At 27.5% G+C, this 19,342-nt stretch overlaps 1 protein-coding gene across 4 annotated transcripts in view; it reads left to right on the plus strand.

Annotated features, from left to right (window-relative positions):
- Positions 1–18,644, plus strand: part of LOC100198967 (M-phase inducer phosphatase) — a 21,295-nt gene extending 2,651 nt beyond the window's left edge. Inside the window, exons 2-4 of one of the 4 annotated variants that reach the window (XM_065812679.1) lie at positions 5,233–5,488; positions 15,560–17,652; positions 17,834–18,644. In XM_065812679.1, coding sequence (XP_065668751.1) covers positions 15,835–17,652; positions 17,834–18,103 — 2,088 coding nt within the window. In that variant the 5' untranslated portion in view covers positions 5,233–5,488; positions 15,560–15,834 and the 3' untranslated portion in view covers positions 18,104–18,644. Of the gene's footprint in view, positions 1–5,232; positions 5,489–14,311; positions 14,575–15,559; positions 17,653–17,833 lie in introns of those variants that run through there. The other 3 variants (XM_065812680.1, XM_065812677.1, XM_065812678.1) reach the window with 3 other exon arrangements.
- The last annotated feature ends 698 nt before the right edge of the window (positions 18,645–19,342 follow it).

The following is a 19,342-nucleotide window of genomic DNA, read 5'->3' on the forward strand; positions in this document are numbered from 1 at the left end:
ACACTGACTTTAACAAAATGTATACTGTCGCTTGTTTTGATAGCAGCAGATCTTGTATTATGAAGCTTTATCAAATAATTAACTGTCACCAGGATTAATATATTACTAAATCACTTTTGAAAAATTATGACCTCATCAATGCTTCTCTGATAACGGTCTGAAACAAAAAAAGCTCCAATAGGATTTACAGCAATTAGACATTTCATGGTACAATGATGGTTATATGAAGAATAACTATTACCCTGTTTACTATAATCAAATGGCATTTACAGACAAATTCAGTATAACCAACTAAGTATCTTATGTTATTGAAATATTAAAAAATATTGTTCAAGAAACTTTTAAAAATATTGTTGAATCAAAACTTCATTAACTTTAAAGTGACAAAAAAGAAACATCTGTGATGTTTTACATCAACACTATACATATGAGCTAAAGTGACTATGTTATAACCACATCAAAATCTTGAATGAGTAACAAGTAGCTGTTCTTTAATGTTCAAAATTTGTTTCTTTGGTTTCTTTTGTCTAAAGTTTTTGGTTGTGGAATTCCAGTAATATAATTCATTTTCGCTGGACCAAGAAAATCAAATAATACTTTAAACTGATTTGGTTCTATGAAATTTTTTTTTTTTTTTGATCATTGAGAATGGATGCAGAAGACATAGAGTTACACTTTTCATGAGAACTATATGTAGTCAATAGTTTACTATATGTAGCAGTGATGCGGAGTCCCAAAAGCACTCCGGCTTTATATCGCTACTTTTTCCAAGTCTGTAGTGTCCAGAAGCTTTAAACATGTTTGTTGACTTATGATCTGCGACAAGAAAAAAATTCATCAGATTTAAAGACTTGAAGCTTATTGTTTTTAAGCCCGGAGTCCTGGAGTCTTGGAGTCCTTGTCGCCATTATACTTAAGGACTCGGGGCTCAAAAAATGATTGTTCCTCTAACCTAAAAGTCTTTAAGTAATCTACACAAATAAAGCCATGTTTTTGATTTTAAAATTTTCATTTGTTTTTGTCAATCATTAGTTCTTAAATATTTGCAGGTTTAGGAAACAATATAAAAAATGTTCCTGGAGCTAATATATCAGTATATCTAAAACCTGATCAACAAATTCCCCAGGACCAGTGCTTTGTAGGACCTTTGTTTTTCATGTTTACGAAATTGCTTTTCCAAATATCAATCCCATAATCATTTGCGCTGCATAAAGTAGTTCTATTTTCAGTCATTAAGAGCTATTACTCAGATGAAAATTTAAACAAAGAAAAAAATAAAGTTTTTAACTCCCCAAAAAAAACAATTAACTGTCAATTTGATGTGTTAGCCGGTCAAATTGACTGCTCATCTTTGATTTCTTTTTTACCCTACTATATATATATATATATATATATATATATATATATATATATATATATATATATAAATTAGTAAAAAACACTTATCTAACTAATTTCTTCAATATTAAGTTTCACCATTGCTGGATCATCAGGAAGAGTTACTAAATCTCAAAAAAAATTCAATTTATAGAAAAAAACATTTTACGAGAAGTTATAAATTATTATAACTAAAAATAAAAATAAAAAAATTTTAATTACTATATTTTTTTGGTTAACGGGAAGTTACAGAAAGTAATTATTAAATAAATTTCTTTGGAATGGGGTAGTTTAATTTGGTCATTTGTTTTTATAAATTTTTAAGAGGTATTTATTTTCGTGCCTTTATTTAGAAATTAATTCAGATTTTTTATTTAATAAATTTTCCTGATTTAAATGAGTAATTATTTCAAATTGTTCTTGCAAACATAGCATACATTTTTGGAAATATTATTATAGGCAGGGGCAAGTTTTAGAATAGACCATTGTAAATTAAAATTTTTCTTTTTTTCTTTTAATTCCCAAATATATTTTAACAGCTTAGGTTGGCATAAAGTTTTTTCTTTTTCCCCTCGGTTAAGCCAATACATTGTTTATCAGGGTTATTTTGTGAGGAAACAATGCACTTGTAAATTAAATTTTTCGAAATTTAGCGTGAAATTTCTAGCTAAAATTCAGAATATATTTTATATATGTAAATTATGTATTTTGTGTATTTTACAAATAAAGTGCTCAATGTTCTTAAAGAACAGAGCAATAATAAATTAGTAAAAAACACTTATCTAACTTTTTTCTTCAGTTTTAAGTATATATATATATATATGTATATTTATATATATATACATATATATATATATATATATATATATATATATATATATATATATATATATATATATATATATATATATATATATGAATGCCAAAATCAATTGTAAAATTAATTGAATCATGTAGTTCTGTAAGGGACATTTGGAACTTAGCAATATCTAGATATTTTGGCAATATGTTGAAACCATCATCAACATATCTAAATAAAACTGTTCAATAATTTTAACTTCTTCTTTTGAGAAATATATTGGTAAAATTTTTGGATAAAGCATTGTTTCTTCTAAAAAGCCAATTGTAAGACAAGCATAGTCTGGTGCAAAATCTGTGCCCCTTGGCTGTTTCTGTAATTTGGCAAAACAATTGATCGTCAAAATAAAAATTGTTGTTTTTAAGAATGAAAGAAGCTGAATCTATGATAAAATCAGTGGTAAATCTTTCAGCTGTTCGATTTTATGTTTTTCAAACCAGAGTTTTAATGCTTGTAAACCAAGAATATGTGGAATGCTTGTATAGAGATTTACAATGTCACAAGTTAGTAAAATAAAAGATGGTTATCATCTGAAATTTTGTTTAGTAATAGTTTTTCACCCATATAATCCATTTTTGCACATGTTTTTGACTGGTTTTAAGCAATTTGTGAGTTATTGGCGGACCATAACTTTGTAAATAAATAAGGTGTCCATTTGAAATTTTGTATGATCACGAAATAATCTATTTTTGCAGATGTTAGAAAAGTTTTCAAAACTTTATGTGCTACAGTTCAATACCTACAGACTGGTATTGCCAATTTTTTGTTACTTCTGTGTACTTTGGGTAATCGGTTGTGGTAATTGGTTGTGGTAATCGGTTGTGGTAAAAATTGTACATTAAAAGTTAATATAATACTTGCCTGTTAAACAACAACTTTTTTAAAAAGATATGATAAATTACATTGACATGACATTCACTTTTCAGGTATAAAAAATAGTGTAAACAGTTGAAATAAATTATAAAACATTTTACTGTAAAGATTTTTACTATGTACAGAAATATCTCTACTAAAAAATTTAAAGACCTAATGGCATAATTGTAACCTTTTGAGGTTGATGCTTTTTTTGAGTTTGATGCTTTTTTTGAGTTTGATGCTTTTTTGCTTTAAAAGTAAAGATAAAAAGTAGCACTTGAATTTTGCAAAAAAGTGAAAATAAAAAGTAAAACAATCATCTGAAATAAGAAGTGTATATACGCATAAAATATTAAAAAAAAAATGCTAATTTTTTAATCTCTGATTTACATAACTAATTATTCCATCATAACCATTATTAGCAAGATTGTAATTGCAAGCACTTCTGCCCTTAATAGATTGAGAACTTATTTGACATATTACTTTATATCACTAGAGATTCTGTCTTCAATCCATTTGTCTAATTAATAAAATTTCTCAATTCTACTATTTCTATCTATCTGGTACAAAACAGCTTCTTGTTTCTGGGACTGTTTGCATCTCTTCATATAGTTTCTAGAGGTTAAAAAAAGTTTTATGGGTATTTATATCATCACTTTAAAGATAAAGCATATTAATACCTAGTACTTTTTTGAGCCCACATAAACGTGTTGCATGGTGTAAGAGTCTGTTATTGCTGTTTGTAAGCTTTTTCTGCTTTTCTTTTTATAGTTCCTCCTACTCCATCACATGAAACTTTGTCGTGGGATGTAGCAAAGAAGTGATGCTCAGTATTTATTTTGTGATCTTCCAGGTGATACACATTAAGTTTGTAACTTTTTAACTGTAAAACAACATCGCCACTGAAGTATTTCACTTTATTGATTGCGGGTAGTTTAGTTTTAACCACAGGAAGTAAATTTGTGAGAAAACAATGAACTGCTGTTTGGTCATGAACTGCTGTTTGTTCAGATAAAATTATGCAGTAGCTTTGACTTGATCTTTTTATCTTTGTAATAAACAGTAAACTAGTGCAAGGTAGCTCAAGCACATTTTCCAAGTATTTCTTCAAATTTACTTTATTAGGACAGTTGGAACTGAAAAAGTATGCAGCTCTGAATATCTTTTATCTTTATTATTTTTATCTTTTTTTCCCTTGTCATTGTTTTGTGAACTCTTCAGATTCATTAATTTCATTGACTTTCTGTTTAATAATATCTTCCAAAGGTTATCCTTTAGGAAGTATCCCTTTTTCAATTTTCAACTTTCAGGCTTTTTGAACAAGATGTTCTGAAACTGAAATTATTTTGCAAATTTGTTAAATTGGCCAACTATCAGGAGTTAATTTAAGTACTAACATTTCTTCCTTCAAAATTATTTTTAGTTTTTTCTTTTCTGCTTCTAAACGTTTATCTAAATCATTCAGTTTTTTCGCTTTGGTTCTTTTTCCGATATTATGCTTGTCATACTTGTTTCCAGTTTTTTAACTTTTTGTTTTCCATATTCTAATTTGTCACATTTCCTTACCTTATTGAGAAAAGATAATTACAATCAAAACATACTCTTATTTAAAAATTAAATTTTTCAACAACTTTAATCTTTATCATCACTTAATTATGTTATTTATCATATTTTTAAAAATATGATAAATAACATAATTGCAAATAAAAGCTTAAATAAGTAATATTTAAACAAGTTGCTGCAAGTCTTAATTTAACTTATAATGCATAATTTTGATATTTACCACAAATGGTTACCCAAAGTAGACTAAAGTAACCAAAAAAATTGGCACTTGAAAAATATAATGTAGCATAGATAAATAAACTGTACCATTAGACTTAAATGGAGGTTCATGTTTTTTTTAGGAATGTGACATTAAAAATCATACTCTATAGTATACAAAAAAAGTATTATCTTAAAATACCCTATGACAATAATACAATGACTCCAAGGTCGCAATGTTCAAATTTAAAACTAAAAATTCAATTTTTTAAAAATATTTTTTTACTTAAAAATTTTAATTTAATTTAATTTTTTTAATAATAAAAAAACGTTAAAACAAAGAGTGTTTAAAGTTTATTTTTTAAACTTTTTTTTTTTAGTCACCAGAAAAGCAGAATTCACTTGAAAAAACTCAACAGAAAATAAGAAGCTCATTACGTAAATTAAAAATTAGTAAACAAAAGCCAGATAATGATAATCAAAAGACAGATGATTCTTCAGGAAGGGTTTCTTTAGTGGAAAATTCAAGCTTAGAATCTAATTCAAGACACCCTAATATTATTGAACAATCAACTCCTGCTTTAAAAAAACCTTCAATAGCATTAAAACCATCTATTCGTTCAGCTGAGAACATTTGTAAGTTTGTTATTATGTAATTGAGAAATATCTTGTTTATCACATGTTTATCGCATAAAAAGTTAGACAAAAAAGTTGCCATTAATATTTTTATATTTTTAGAACAGAAATAAGTTTTTTTAAATTCTTTCTTGCATTAAAATTACAGTTGTAAAAAAATTTGATTGTATAAAAATTTGGTGCTAAATTAATCGGCTGTGAAAAGTAATCCAGTTTTTAGTTTCATTAAACTTTTAATAATATTTGATCATCTCATTCTATGTTAAATAAATTCGATTGTAGAAATTAATTAAATCTTTTTCGATTCTAAGCAGTTTTTAGACAATTCAGTTCTAGAACATTTTCACAAATTCGGTTCTGGCATTGGATGCCCATTTTTTATATAAAGTAACATCTTATGATTGCTTAATTAGGAAACAAATGTTCTTTTATTTATCAAAAAGTATAATACAATTTTTATTTATATACTCAAGTCTTATTTCCAGTGGTGGATTAAAGAGGGTTGGGATTAGAGGGGGCTATAACACTTGGCCCCGCAATGTTAGGGGCCCCAAATAGTCAAGAAGATCTTTTTTTTAGTCATTTTTACATTGTGGCACATAAAAAAAGGTCTCCAAAATAAAAATAACCCCGGCCCTGAAAAGTCCAACAAGATAAAACTAACGCTAGTTTTAGTTTTATTTAAGCTAAATTATTTTATAAATAAAAATGTTAACTTTTTTAATAACTATTTTATGCCTCGCGTAGTTTGAAAAGTTTAACATATTTGAAACAATTCTTCTTAGTAAGATAAACAAATGGAATAATTAAATTAATGAGTTACTGTAGAAATTAAATTAACTAGATAGAAATCAACTAAAAAGTTTATATGAAATATTTATCAGTTACTAGTAGGTTTTTTAATTCTTAAGGCCGATTTTCACTTAAATTTTTTTTTAGTTTTAAGAAATAATTTTTTTTTAATAATAAGTAAAAATTAATTTAGGAGGTGGGGGTGATGGCTTAATGAGCTTATGGTGGATGGGAAGTATTTTCTTAAAGTTAATTAATAAACATCTGCCCCAACACTTCTATTAAGTACTTGAGAGTACTTAATAGAAGTGGTTGGGGCAGATGATTATGTATATATATATATATATATATATATATATATATATATATATATATATATATATATATATATATACATAATCTTTGATGATTATGTATATATATATATATATATACATAATCATCAAAGTTAGTAATACTAATTATGATTTAAACATACAAGAAGTTTCTGGTTACTAAACGCAAACATGCATACAAAGTCACATATATATATATATATATATATATATATATATATATATATATATATATATATATATATATATATATATATGTATATATATATATATATATATATATTTGTGTTCTGTTGTGACCTCAGGCGCGGTGGTTGTTTATCTACGAGTTACTTTGTATGCATGTTTGTGTTTAGTAACCAGAAACTTCTTGTATGTTTAAATCATAATTAGTATTACTAACTTTGATAATTATTAATAATACCATTGAAAATGCAATTTTTATTGAAAGTTTTTTTGTTTACAAAATAAATGGCAAAGATTACAGTAGAATAAAAAACAAATACACAAAATTACATTTACATGAAAAATACATACTTTTTAAATAAAAAATAAGAATATACCAATAAAATCTATAATATATAATAAATTTTCAAAATTTTGACAATTCAAAAAATATATATTTAAAACATTCATTTTTGTAAACAAATAATAATAGTTTAAAAGATTTACGGCTTTGCAGATGCGGCTCCAAGAATGAACCATAAAATATTAGTTCATTTGATATTCTTAAATCAATTTATGCTAGAAATCTCAAAACTTAACAAATTTTGAGTAATACAATTTTTAAAATATTTTAACAGAATACTCTACAATTTTATTTCGCTTAGTCAGTGTGTTTTTTCATTCAAGTTTATGTATGTTTCCATGTATGTCCGTAAAACAAATTTTTTGTTTTACAGATATACATAAACTTAAATGTTCTCAAAACAACTCAAAAATCTGGCCAGTTTTTTGCAATCAAATATTATTTTCATGGTCAGTATTTGAAAGCGATCTATATCCAATGCTGATACTACTAGGTTTGGCATACTTGATGCGATTTATTTAGCTTTTTGCTTTCCATATCCTAATTTGTTGTATCTACTTACATTTTTGAGTGGATATATTTCTAATAAAGACACACTCTTATTAAGAACTGTCTTATCAAGGTCTGAGCAACTAAAATCTTCTTCAACAACTTCATTTTGACTAACTTCTGTAATTTTTTCAAGTTTGAATTCATTCATACAGTTAGTACTAACTTTTTGAACAGTTCATATTAAATTAATTTGCTATAGATATGTTGACTTTACACAATCACTTGGTAATTTTTTTCTTGTAGACTTTAAATAGATCACAACAGTATTTTTGAAGTGTTTCTTATCTAAAAATATTTTTCATGGTGAAAATCTCCTCATTTGGTTTGAAAGTGTATCCTATCCTTTGAATTAAAACTTCAATATCAGTATCTTTTAGTCTTATTCTTCCTACCATTCTACAATATGACATTTTATCAATCTAAAACACTTCCCACACAACATTTCTCTGACATTTTTTACTAATCTAAAAATATTAAAATTGAGGGTTAAACATGTAACATTATAATTTAAAAAAAAACTTCTTTATATTTTTCCAGCATTAAAATTAGTAAAAATGAAATCTGAAGTACAAATTAAAAGTCTAAAATGCAACTAACAAACTATTTCTATATATAACTATTTCTGCATACACAAAAATTTTTAGTTTTTGGTTCTTGAAATGTTAAAAACTAAAATAATAAAATCCAGAAAATACTGTGCCGATTTAGATTTTAATGCAAACTCTTGAAGCAATTGAAGTATTTTATACTCAAATTATAACCATGTGAAAATTATATCATTATAAATTATATTATATGCATAAAGTTTAACAAATACATATTATAAAATTGTATCAAATAAATTAAGTTAAGATACTGATAATGTTATTTTAGGAAAAACTGATTATATTTATTCAGGGAAAAATTAAATATGTACACCTAAGTCATAGGGCTAAAATCATGTCATAAGATATAGTATAGGTCTTTAAGTTTTTTTTTGGTGATTGTCTATATATAGAACCTTGCCAGTAAAAAGTTTCATAATTTATTTTAACTGTCTACGCTACTTTATATGCCTACAAAGTGAATGTAGTTTGTCTTATTTTTTTAAAAAAAATGATATTTTAACAGCTCTGCAAGTGCTAAAATAACTTTTAACACATAATTTTAATTTTTTCCACAAGTGGTTACTCTAAGTACACAAAAGTAACAAAAAACTGGCACAGCTTGTCTGTTGGTATTGAACTGTAGCACATTAAGGTTTCCAAATTTTTTTTAATATTGCGTTATTTAGCAAGTTTGAGTTACAAGAACTTAAAAATTGTTTAAAATCAGTCAAAAGCACCTACAAAAGTAGATAATTTGGGTGAAAAACTATTACCCTTAAAAATTTCAGGTGATCATCTATTTTATTTAAAAAGTTATGATCTGTTAAAAATCAAAAAAATCTACTGTAAGCTTTGGATACTCAAATTTTTCTGATTTTGGTCAATATTAATTCAATTTTAACTTTAGACTGATTTGATCAATCAAGCTAAATTTTTCAGATTGTGTTTTTTTCAAAAAAAATTTGAGGTGGTTCCCTGAGGTACTTTTGAAAAACTAGGTGATTTCATATGGAATAACCCAGAAGAAAAAATTAGTGACGATGAGCTATCTGATAAAGATCATCTTGCTTTTCAATTACCAGTAGTATTGAACATAACACCACAATTACATATCAAATGGTTATTGAACAGTGATAATCATGTATGGGTTCCTCCAAACGGTTCAAAAATAAATGACCAAAAACTTTTGTTAAAACCAGAGATTAATTTGACAAATAAAATTATGCCTATAGAGTTTTCCAATCTGTTTACATCTGGCATTTATGAAATTATCAAAAATCAGACACGCTTGTACAAAAAGAAAAAAAAAGGGGATATAAATTACGGACACTTGGTGGTGTGTTGGGTTATATTTATAATTTTGAGATTGATTGTAAAATAGGTAAATCTGGACTTTCTGTTGGCTGCACTGCACCAAATAATGTTGTTGAAAGTGGATTTATTGTCCTATGTCTTTGTAATGTCCTACAAAAAAATAATCGCAAAGTTTTTATTGACAACTACTTCTGTTCCCCAGAACTTATAGAGTATTTGTTTTCCATAGGTATCTACGCTATGGGTACACTAAATATAATTTGTTCTCGAAATTGTGCTTTGGCATCTGAAAAAGATTTAAAAAAGTTGGGCGAGGAGTTACTGATGAAATTTTTTCAAGTAACATGTCACTGGTTGTAACTGCGTGGTTTGATAACAAAAGGGTATTAGTTATATCGATTTTGTTGGGAAAAATCTAGTTGGACAATGTGTGCGATTTGATCGCAAAATTAAAAAAAATAATCTCAGCCTGCTGCTGTCCAGTTGTATAACTCATACATGGTAGGAGTCAATAAAGCAGATATGATTTTGGCTTTGTACCGCACCAAATACTGGTCTAGAAAATGGTATCAGCGAATTACCGTCCACCATGTCAGTCAGTGTGCTGTTAATGCATGGATTATTTTTCAACGAATTGGAGGAACTCACAGTTATTTGGATTTTTTAACTAGGGTTTTGCAATGACTTATTAACCCATCAAGTCTTGGTAGTGACAAGACAGAGTTCTGTCCACCGAAATGTATAAAGGCAAACAATATTCCTGCTAATGTTAGAAACGATAAGTACAACCATTGGCCAATTCTGATGAGCATACCTAATGATATGCGGTGTAAGCAAAATGGTTGCAAAAAGATGACTGTTTCAATGCAGTAAATGTAAAGTTTATTTATGCGTAAACAAAGACACATGTTTTTTAGGTTTTCATGGAGCTGTTTAATTTTATAAACTTAAGTAACAGTTATACAATGATAGTGTTACAAAATTGTTGTTGTTTACATTCATTGTTAATATTTTAGTTCTATTGATAAAAAGAAACTCTGTGTTGAAATAGTATTTTTTAAATTGTTTTTAATATCCATAGTACATAATGTCCAATATAATGGATAAAATTTTCCAGGAAACTGGGGTCAGTTTTTACAAAAAAAAAATTGGACCCTAAGTACCTCGTGCATTAAAGGGTTAAATATTTATTTTTTGATGTTTTTCTTTAAATCTTTATTAAATTACGCTTTTTTTATACTAAGGTTAAAATAAATTGGGGAAGGGGAGGGAGTAATAGTCAGCAATTATTTTTTCGAGATGAAATATGTTGCTAAATATATTTTTTTGTCAAAAGATAATTATTTTCTTGTTTTAGATACTAAATGCCCAAAATAAAAACTAGCCATCATATAAGTTTTTAAAAAAAGGTGAAACAACCTATTGTCCAATCTATTGTCCAGTCTAAACGCACTGATTTTTAGCTTGTGTTTATATGAAGAATTTTTATTTTGTGTGACTGAGATCCCGGTAGTTTAGAAATGAGATATTACCAAGGCGGGGTAATTGATTTTGTTTGGCGGGATATCGTTATTTTTTTTAAATGGTTAGGCTGAACAGTTTGTAAAGCATATTTGAAAACCAAAAATATGTAAAAATAACATACCGGAAGAATGGCGATTATAAACAGAAAAAGTGCTATTAATGTAAATATGCAAAACAAATTAAAAATTTATTTAGTTACATTACAAACATCTATAAATAATCTTAGTTATAAAAAAACAACAGCGTGACTCTGCGGTCCTGACGTTCTGACAAGCGTTTTGAAGTTTGTACTAACCAAGGTTCTCACCAATTGCTAATAATACAATTGAACCCGTCATTTCAAAAGGGGCACAAGTCCATTTATTCAAACTTTTCAGGATCAACAAAAATAAGTTTTTTTTAAAAAAAAGTCCTTGGTGCTAAAGAAACTAAATATATGAGTAGATAAAAAAAAAGAATACATAAATGTTTAGAGTTTTATTTTTTATAAAAAACCAACATATAATACATATATCTTTAATTTAAATTTATGGACTTATGCCTTTTTCAAAATGAACACTTTGTTGTATATAAAAATCCCAAGATTATCAAAATAGTAATGATTTATTATTACATTAAAACAATTATTGTTAGTTGATCATCACTTATTTCTTGGAATTCATTGTTTGTTGAAGTTGTTGGCCATGCAAAAAGCTCAATATAGAAGTTTTTATACTCTTCTATTGAATATGGAATGTTTTTCTATTTTTTTCAAATCTGATATTTTTTTTCATTGATAGGCAATTTTCCAGCATATGCAGGAGTACTACTTAATGGTGAGGTTGGTCTTGTACCCATCCTTTGTAATAGCTGGAAATCACTAAACCTGGTGTGGTCTTAGAGAATGTGAAATGTGACACTTTTGAAATACCAAATGTTACTTTTTTGTCCTTGGCTACTCCTCTTCCATAGGAATCCACAGATAATACAACTTTCTTATAATAATTTGGCCACCATTTTTTTACATCATCGATGTCTTCAGTTTTAGGCCTTCTAATTTCAAATTTTTCGTTTGCCGCAGCTATAAGATTTTCTTACTCTGTTGGTTTGTAAATCCGGTCATTGTAAATCCCGTCATCGAATATGTCGCTTTGCTGTTCCAAACATTCTATCGTTTGGCAAGAATGAGTGACCTCTTTTTGGTATGTAATATTGTATCTCATTTATATTGCTACCTAGTTTAGCTACCAGTGATAAAAGTATGCGGACCATGGCATGATTTCTATTTTGGTCTGCACAACCATCAGAAAATAGGTGCAGTTCTTTGGCTTTAGTGACAATATTTTTTAAAATATAATCCACCACAAAGGTACATACTTCGTTAAGACCTTTGTTAGCAACTCCATCACAATATGAATAAAATACTGATTTACCAGTTTTAAAATCGTATATGCAAAACTCATACAGCCATAGTTGACATAGGTAAAATATTTCCTGGATATGTGGAATTTTGCATAAAATCAAATGCAATCCCATACACAGTTTCAACTTCCTGTATTTTTTTGTAAAATTTGTTTGCTTGTCTTTTGTGGATCTCAATATTTGCTTGATAGATTCTTTTTGTATTGTCATTAATCTGTGGTTTTTTAGTTTAATTTTTAACTCTTCACACAATCCACTAACATCAACTTGCTTTCTACCAAAGGATAAACTAAAATTTTCTTGGAAATATTTAAGGTAAAACTTATATTTAACAGGATGATCTGGATATTTTTGTTCGTATAATGTGTGCATAATTTTCACATTGAGTTTTTCATCCAAATAATAAGATGATGCATCTTTACTATAGTAGTGCACATATTTAACAGGAAATAACAACTTTTGTTAATGTATCACCAGGTAATGCGTTACATCGTGATCCCTGGGATTTGCCTCTTTGATCTATAGGCTGCTCTTTTTTTTTTAAGCAAATGCATAAACGTCTAACTTGTTTCAAAAAAATTCCATGCATACTGCAAAAAGCTTTCTTGTATCCTTTTTTTCTCACACCTTCCATGTTAGTGTGATAAAGGAAAATTCTTTTTTCTTAGGTTCTTCAGATCTAATCAATGACTGCAAGTATGTGTCTTGGGCATTTTTATTATCAAATTTTTTAACAAACTGAATTGTACTTTTCATAACATCTTCAGATACATGCTCCATACATTTTGAATTACATCTGTAAGTAAAGAAAATTATTAAGGTAATAGTACAATAATTAAATATCAAGAGGTTTTACCTCCAATCATTGGTGGTAAAACATGAGTAAATAAACAAAAATTTGAAAACGAATACAGTATATATTATATATTATAGAACAAAAAACTAACCTGCAAGAAGCACCCGTCTGTCTTTGTTCCACATCATTTCCTTTGTGCTTTTTTTTTCTCCAGCAATTTTGGTTTTTTTTTATTTTTTTCGTGTTTGTAATTTTCACTGTTCCTTATACCCGACACTCTTTTTCTAGATGTATATGCATTTTCAGCAAGCTCACGATTTTCCATTTTTGTAATAAATAAATTGAGATTACGTCACTTCAATTGCGCTTCGTTTCACTTGAAAAAGGCATAAGTCCGGAACTTGTGCCATTTTCGATCAGACTTTAATTTTCGCTTTCATTTAAAGTTGACTTGTGGTATATGAAAATGTGTCTCTTTCAAAGTAAATATGTAAAGCACTTTAATAAAAAAAATGGCATTAAAAAGTGAAATTCGAAAAAAGTGTTACTTGTGTCCTTTTTGAAATGAAGGGTTCAATTAAACTGTAACTAATGATGGCCTCACAACTAAAGACTTGATTAAAAACATTACAGTTGAAAGCCATAATATTCTAGAAATAATTTTTGATTTTGAAAAAATAATTTTGTTAAATAAAGATTTAAAAATTTTTTTATTATTTTTAAAAATAAATTATATAATAAAAATAAAAATAAATCTTTAATTGTAAAAATGAGTTTTATTTCTTAATTGTTTGATATGTTATGATCTTTTTATATATATAATTGATATAAAGATATTGCTGTGTGAGAGGGTAGAATTAAAGAATATTTGCGTGTCACTGCATATTTGACATTTATTATTATAATAAATGATATAAAAAAAAGATCAGTTATGTTTATAAACATAAAAACTGTGTTTTTTTTTTCATTTTATTTAATTTTCTATTATAATGTTTATTAAAAAAAATATTTCAAGAATCAAGAATATATCTTTATTACTATGAACAAGAAATTACGCTGCAGCAGTCAATGGAAACATACAATGAAGTTATTTTATAACTAGCAGTAATGTATTTATGTTTAAATCAAAGAAAATTTAAAGTAAAACAAAACTTCTTAATCTTTTAATTGGTGCAACAGAGTGTACTTAACACGCAGTCTACGTAGTTTGCGTAAAGAAATGCTGTGAACTTTGTTGAAAATGTGTGATCATAAAAGTAAGCAACATATTGCTCTCTATATGTTCTTGAAACAATAAGTTTATATTTAGTTTTTAAATCGCTGTAGCTACCTGCTTGAATTTTCTCCTTTTTTTAATTTCGTTTTTGTTAAACACTACTTTTATTTTCTGGCTTTAGTTCTTGGTAAAAACTGCTTCTATTTTCTGGTTTTAGTTTTTAGTTATTTTTAACATTAGTGTATTTAACTCTGCTATTTTAGTTTGAGCTTTTTTTAGTTCTCGGTAAAAAAAAAAAAAAAAAAATCTTTTCCAAAATAATAACAAAAATTGTTATTATTTCTTTTTTGTATAGTTCGATTTGTTTTACAAAAATACAAGTACAAGTTAAAACTGCTGAAAATAAACTAAATATTCAATAATATTTTTTAAGAATCGCTTGTATAGTAATTGTGATTATTTTTTATTGTGTGTTGTTTACATTGTTCCATTGTTTTTGATTGCGTATTTTGTACATTGTTCCGTTGCTTTTTATTGCGTATTTACATTGTTCCATTTAATGATTTTTTTTTTTTTTTTTTTTTGGGTGCTGTTTTAAGGTTTTTTGTACGCTTGAGTGCTTTAGGTCTACTTTATTTATCCTTTCTTTAAATGTGTTGTTTTCTTAAACATTTCTGTCAAGCTATCAGTACGATATAATTTTCTCATTATAATAAATTCTAATAAAAATTAAACTGAAATACAAAATATTTAAGTTTCTTGCATAAACTTCACAATTATTTACGAAACATTGAATTAAATATTAAAAAAAATTCTTATATTCAAAAAACATTTGTTTTTACCGATTTTCAATCGTTTGCTTAAAAGAAAAATATTACAACGAAAAGTACACATGAAACAAAATGCATCAAATAATAATGTAATCATTTAAGAAATCAAAACAATGTTTTAAATAAAATATAAAAATAATATAGAAAGTTAGAGTTTGTTTCTACGATCGGTAATAAAAAATTTATATGCTTTAGCTCCAATTGATATCGATGGGTTCTCCATCACTTCGACTGTTGAATCATCGGCAGCCAAAGACAAGATAAGAATCGCCCCACAAAATCGAAGAAAGCCAACTCGCTTTCAGTCTGATCTTAACAAAAAATCATCTGATGAAATCTTTAGTGAGCCTGAAAATAATTTAAGTGGTGATCTAAAGTTAGAGGTTTCAAAAAAACTTTTTGATAGCGTCTTAAACACATCAATATGTAACGTTGATGGAGAGGAGAGTTTTGAACACTCTTCCGTTGCGATGGAAAATGTAGTACGCTCGGAATCTGTTGAAATACCTAAAAAAGCAGGCGGTATTTCAGTTGAAGATATTGTCAAAACTAGAAGAACTTTATCAACGAACAGTAGAGAAAACGTTCCGTTGATTTCGGTTAAACCTTGCAATAGATCAGCGAACTCAATGAATAACAAAGAGCGTGTTTCGCATAGCCGTTCTTTAGGAGCATTAAATAAAGTAACAGAAAGTAAAAGTTATTCGAATAAAGATGGCAGCAGAGCAAAAAGTGAACGTACCCTAAACATGGAAAATGAAACTAAAGAAAAGCAATCTAATTTTGAAGAACAGAATGTTCTAAAGAAACCGACAAATTCTTCAGCGAATTATGATAGTGAAAGAAGCAGCTTTTTTTTTCGTGAATTAGAAAAGGACATTCGTAGTTTTAATGTTGAAACCAATAATTCAAAAACTGTTCAGAATAGTTTTAAAAATAATGACTTGACTCAAGAAAATATACATTTTACTTGCAGCAATGGTAACGACGTTCCTGTTAAAGAGGATTTACATAAGAAGCGTGACAGCAGTAACTATGTTTCTGTCCATGAGGATTACGTAAAACGCAACCCCGGAAGCTATATTGTTCCTAGCAAAGAGGATCTTGAAAAGCGTAACAGTGGAAACTTCAGCGTCGTACCCAAAGACGAACTTGAAAAGCGTAATAGTGCAAACTATAGTGTTCCTTCGAAAGATGGTGTTGGAAAGCGTACAAGTGGTAACTATAGTGTTTCTTCCAAAGAAGATCTCGGAAAGCGTAACAGTGGAAATTATGCCGTCTCTTCAAAAGAAGATCTTGGAAAGCGTAACAGCGGGAACTATAAACAGGGTTTTTTAACTAAATCTAGTTGCGTTGATCCTGTTAAACCTACTAAAAAAGATAACGACTCAAATAAAAACTCTTTTTTAAATGAAAGCAAAGAAAAAGACGAATTTGATTTGCATAATATTGTTAGAGAAACAGTGAGCATTGGTCAAAAAGATTCTCGATTCAAAGAAGATATTTCTATTATTCATTCAAGGAACAGATCTAATGAAGCAGGTTTTCAACTCGCCAGCACTCCCGATAGTTCAGACTTTTCTTTAAAAAGTAAACAATCACATCCTTCATCCAAAGATCCTAACCTAGAGCTTTCTAGCACTTCTATAAAGTCAACTGATGTTGTTATGGAGCGATCAAGTGTTTTAAAGAAAAAGCATAGTAGTGAAAATTTAACCGAGAAGCTTTCTGGAAAATCTTCATTTCCGTTAAATGAGATACATTCCACCTCAAAATTTGATTGGACATCAAACTCAATAAAATCTGAGCAAGAGAAGAAACAGAAATCTTTAAAATTTAATGAATCTTATAAGGAACCCATTATTCCTGAGTTTAATCGCATTTCATTAAAACAAACTCCTAATTCTAAAGATTTATTGCGGAATTCTGAACTTTTTAATGAAACTGATATGAGTAATACTAATAATGATAATGATAGCAATTCGTCAAAAGAACCCCAGACTATAGAAAAATCATCTTTGAATTCCACGTTAAATGAAAAGCAGAAAAGTTCAGACTTAATCGACACATCCGTATCGAGTGCTGATTTAAATATTGTACGATCTAAATCTTTGTCCAGCGCTGAAGTTAGCCGACCCAAACTCAAAGAAAACAGCAGAGATGTTAAATCCACCTCTTGGTTTGCAGCTAAGGATGATGATAAAGTTGAACATGAAAACTTCAATAAAGGACACTCTGCAAATAAAGATCACAATGTAATTAGTATGATGCATAGTTCTCCATCTGAGGTTGATTTTTTTTACGGCTTTTGCATATTATGAATAATTATCAAAATATGCAACTTTTTGATAATTATTCAAATTAATATAATTGTGTGTGTGTGTATGTATAAATATATATATATATATATATATATATATATATATATATATATATATATATATATATATATATATATATATTCTTTAGCATCAAAACAAATCTTCAGGTTTTAAAATAAAGATCAGTACAAAAGCTAGTATAAACTCTTCGTCGTCAAACACCTCAACAATACCTGCTAAGAGCGATAAATGTCTTGTATGCGACAAACCTGCATATAAATACGAACGTTGCGATATTGATTTTTGTGTGATTCACAACACGTGCGCAAAGTGCGATTTGTGCTCTCGCAAACTAAACGTTAGCAACATCCATCTGTTAAATAATAAAATATATTGTTCACAGCACAAGCCCGTTTAGAGAAGATTTTAATACTCTATTTATATTTTATGACATTAAATTTTAGTATTAAATAATTTTATAAACAGAAGTTGAAGTTTTATAAATGATACTCGTAATTTTGTAATCGAAACGTTTTCAGCAATACGTTTTCGATACTTTTTCAACGATAAGCGTAGTTTTATATTGACTTCTAAAATGTTAACTTTTTTGTAATCATATTTAGAATAATTCAAATACTCAAGTAAACTTTTAAACTGAAAAACTGTTTATAGAAGCTTCTGATATTTTATCACTTATTATTGTAAAAACTTACTATTGGTACTTATTAAGTATGAACATTAATTTTTCATAGTAATAAATATATAGTTTTATAAAACCTTTTTTTATACGTAGAACACTGAAGGAAAATATTTTCTTCGTTTTAATATCTTCGCAGTTTCTTTGTAAAAATTTGTATATTTATATTTATTTATGTTGTTTCGGTAATTTTTTTATATAAAACCAAAAACAAATATAAAAGAATATATAAATATAGACAATCATTAACTACCAAGAAAAATTGTCTCATTCATTTGTAAAATCGAATTTGATAAACAGGGTCTTTACAATCTGTACCTTAAAATTTAAAAAAAAATTTATATATTTTTTAAAATTTAAGGTCCAGATTGTAATTTTAAATAGTTTTTTTTAGTTTTTTTTTCAAAAGTCCGAAATTAATCTAGTAAATAGAGGGTCGAAGTGGAAACTAATTAGTGCAGAAGCAATTTTTAACCTAAACGTCTCTACTACCCTTTAATTGTTGAAATCCAAAACCCCACCTGCATACCCATCACAATCTGATGTCGAAGTGAGGTACCCAATACGATAAATTTCAAAAACATGGTTTTCTAAGAAAATCCTAAAACAGCGCCTCTATTCAACTTTAAAATGTGAACTTGTCAGTTACTACTTTGATCTCATTTGAGTTTATATTTATCAAATATAAATGTAAGTTAACAAAAATATGACTTTTTTAGAAAAAATAGTATCAGGGGGGTCAAAAAAATTAAAATGGCGGATTTTTAGCCAATTTTGCCTAAATTAGGCTAATTATAGGTTGTAAAATGTTATTAATGACTGTTATCTGCCTATCTTTTTCTGCCTCGTCATGATTAAAAGAAAAGCGAAGCTCACGTTTAAAATTTAATACTGTTATTTATTTTCAGGGGGTAAAAATAATTGAAAATTGTGAATTTTTAGCCAATTTTGCACAAGTTG

Source organism: Hydra vulgaris, chromosome 12 (assembly GCF_038396675.1).
Source record: "Hydra vulgaris chromosome 12, alternate assembly HydraT2T_AEP".
NCBI classification, from domain to species: domain Eukaryota; kingdom Metazoa; phylum Cnidaria; class Hydrozoa; order Anthoathecata; family Hydridae; genus Hydra; species Hydra vulgaris.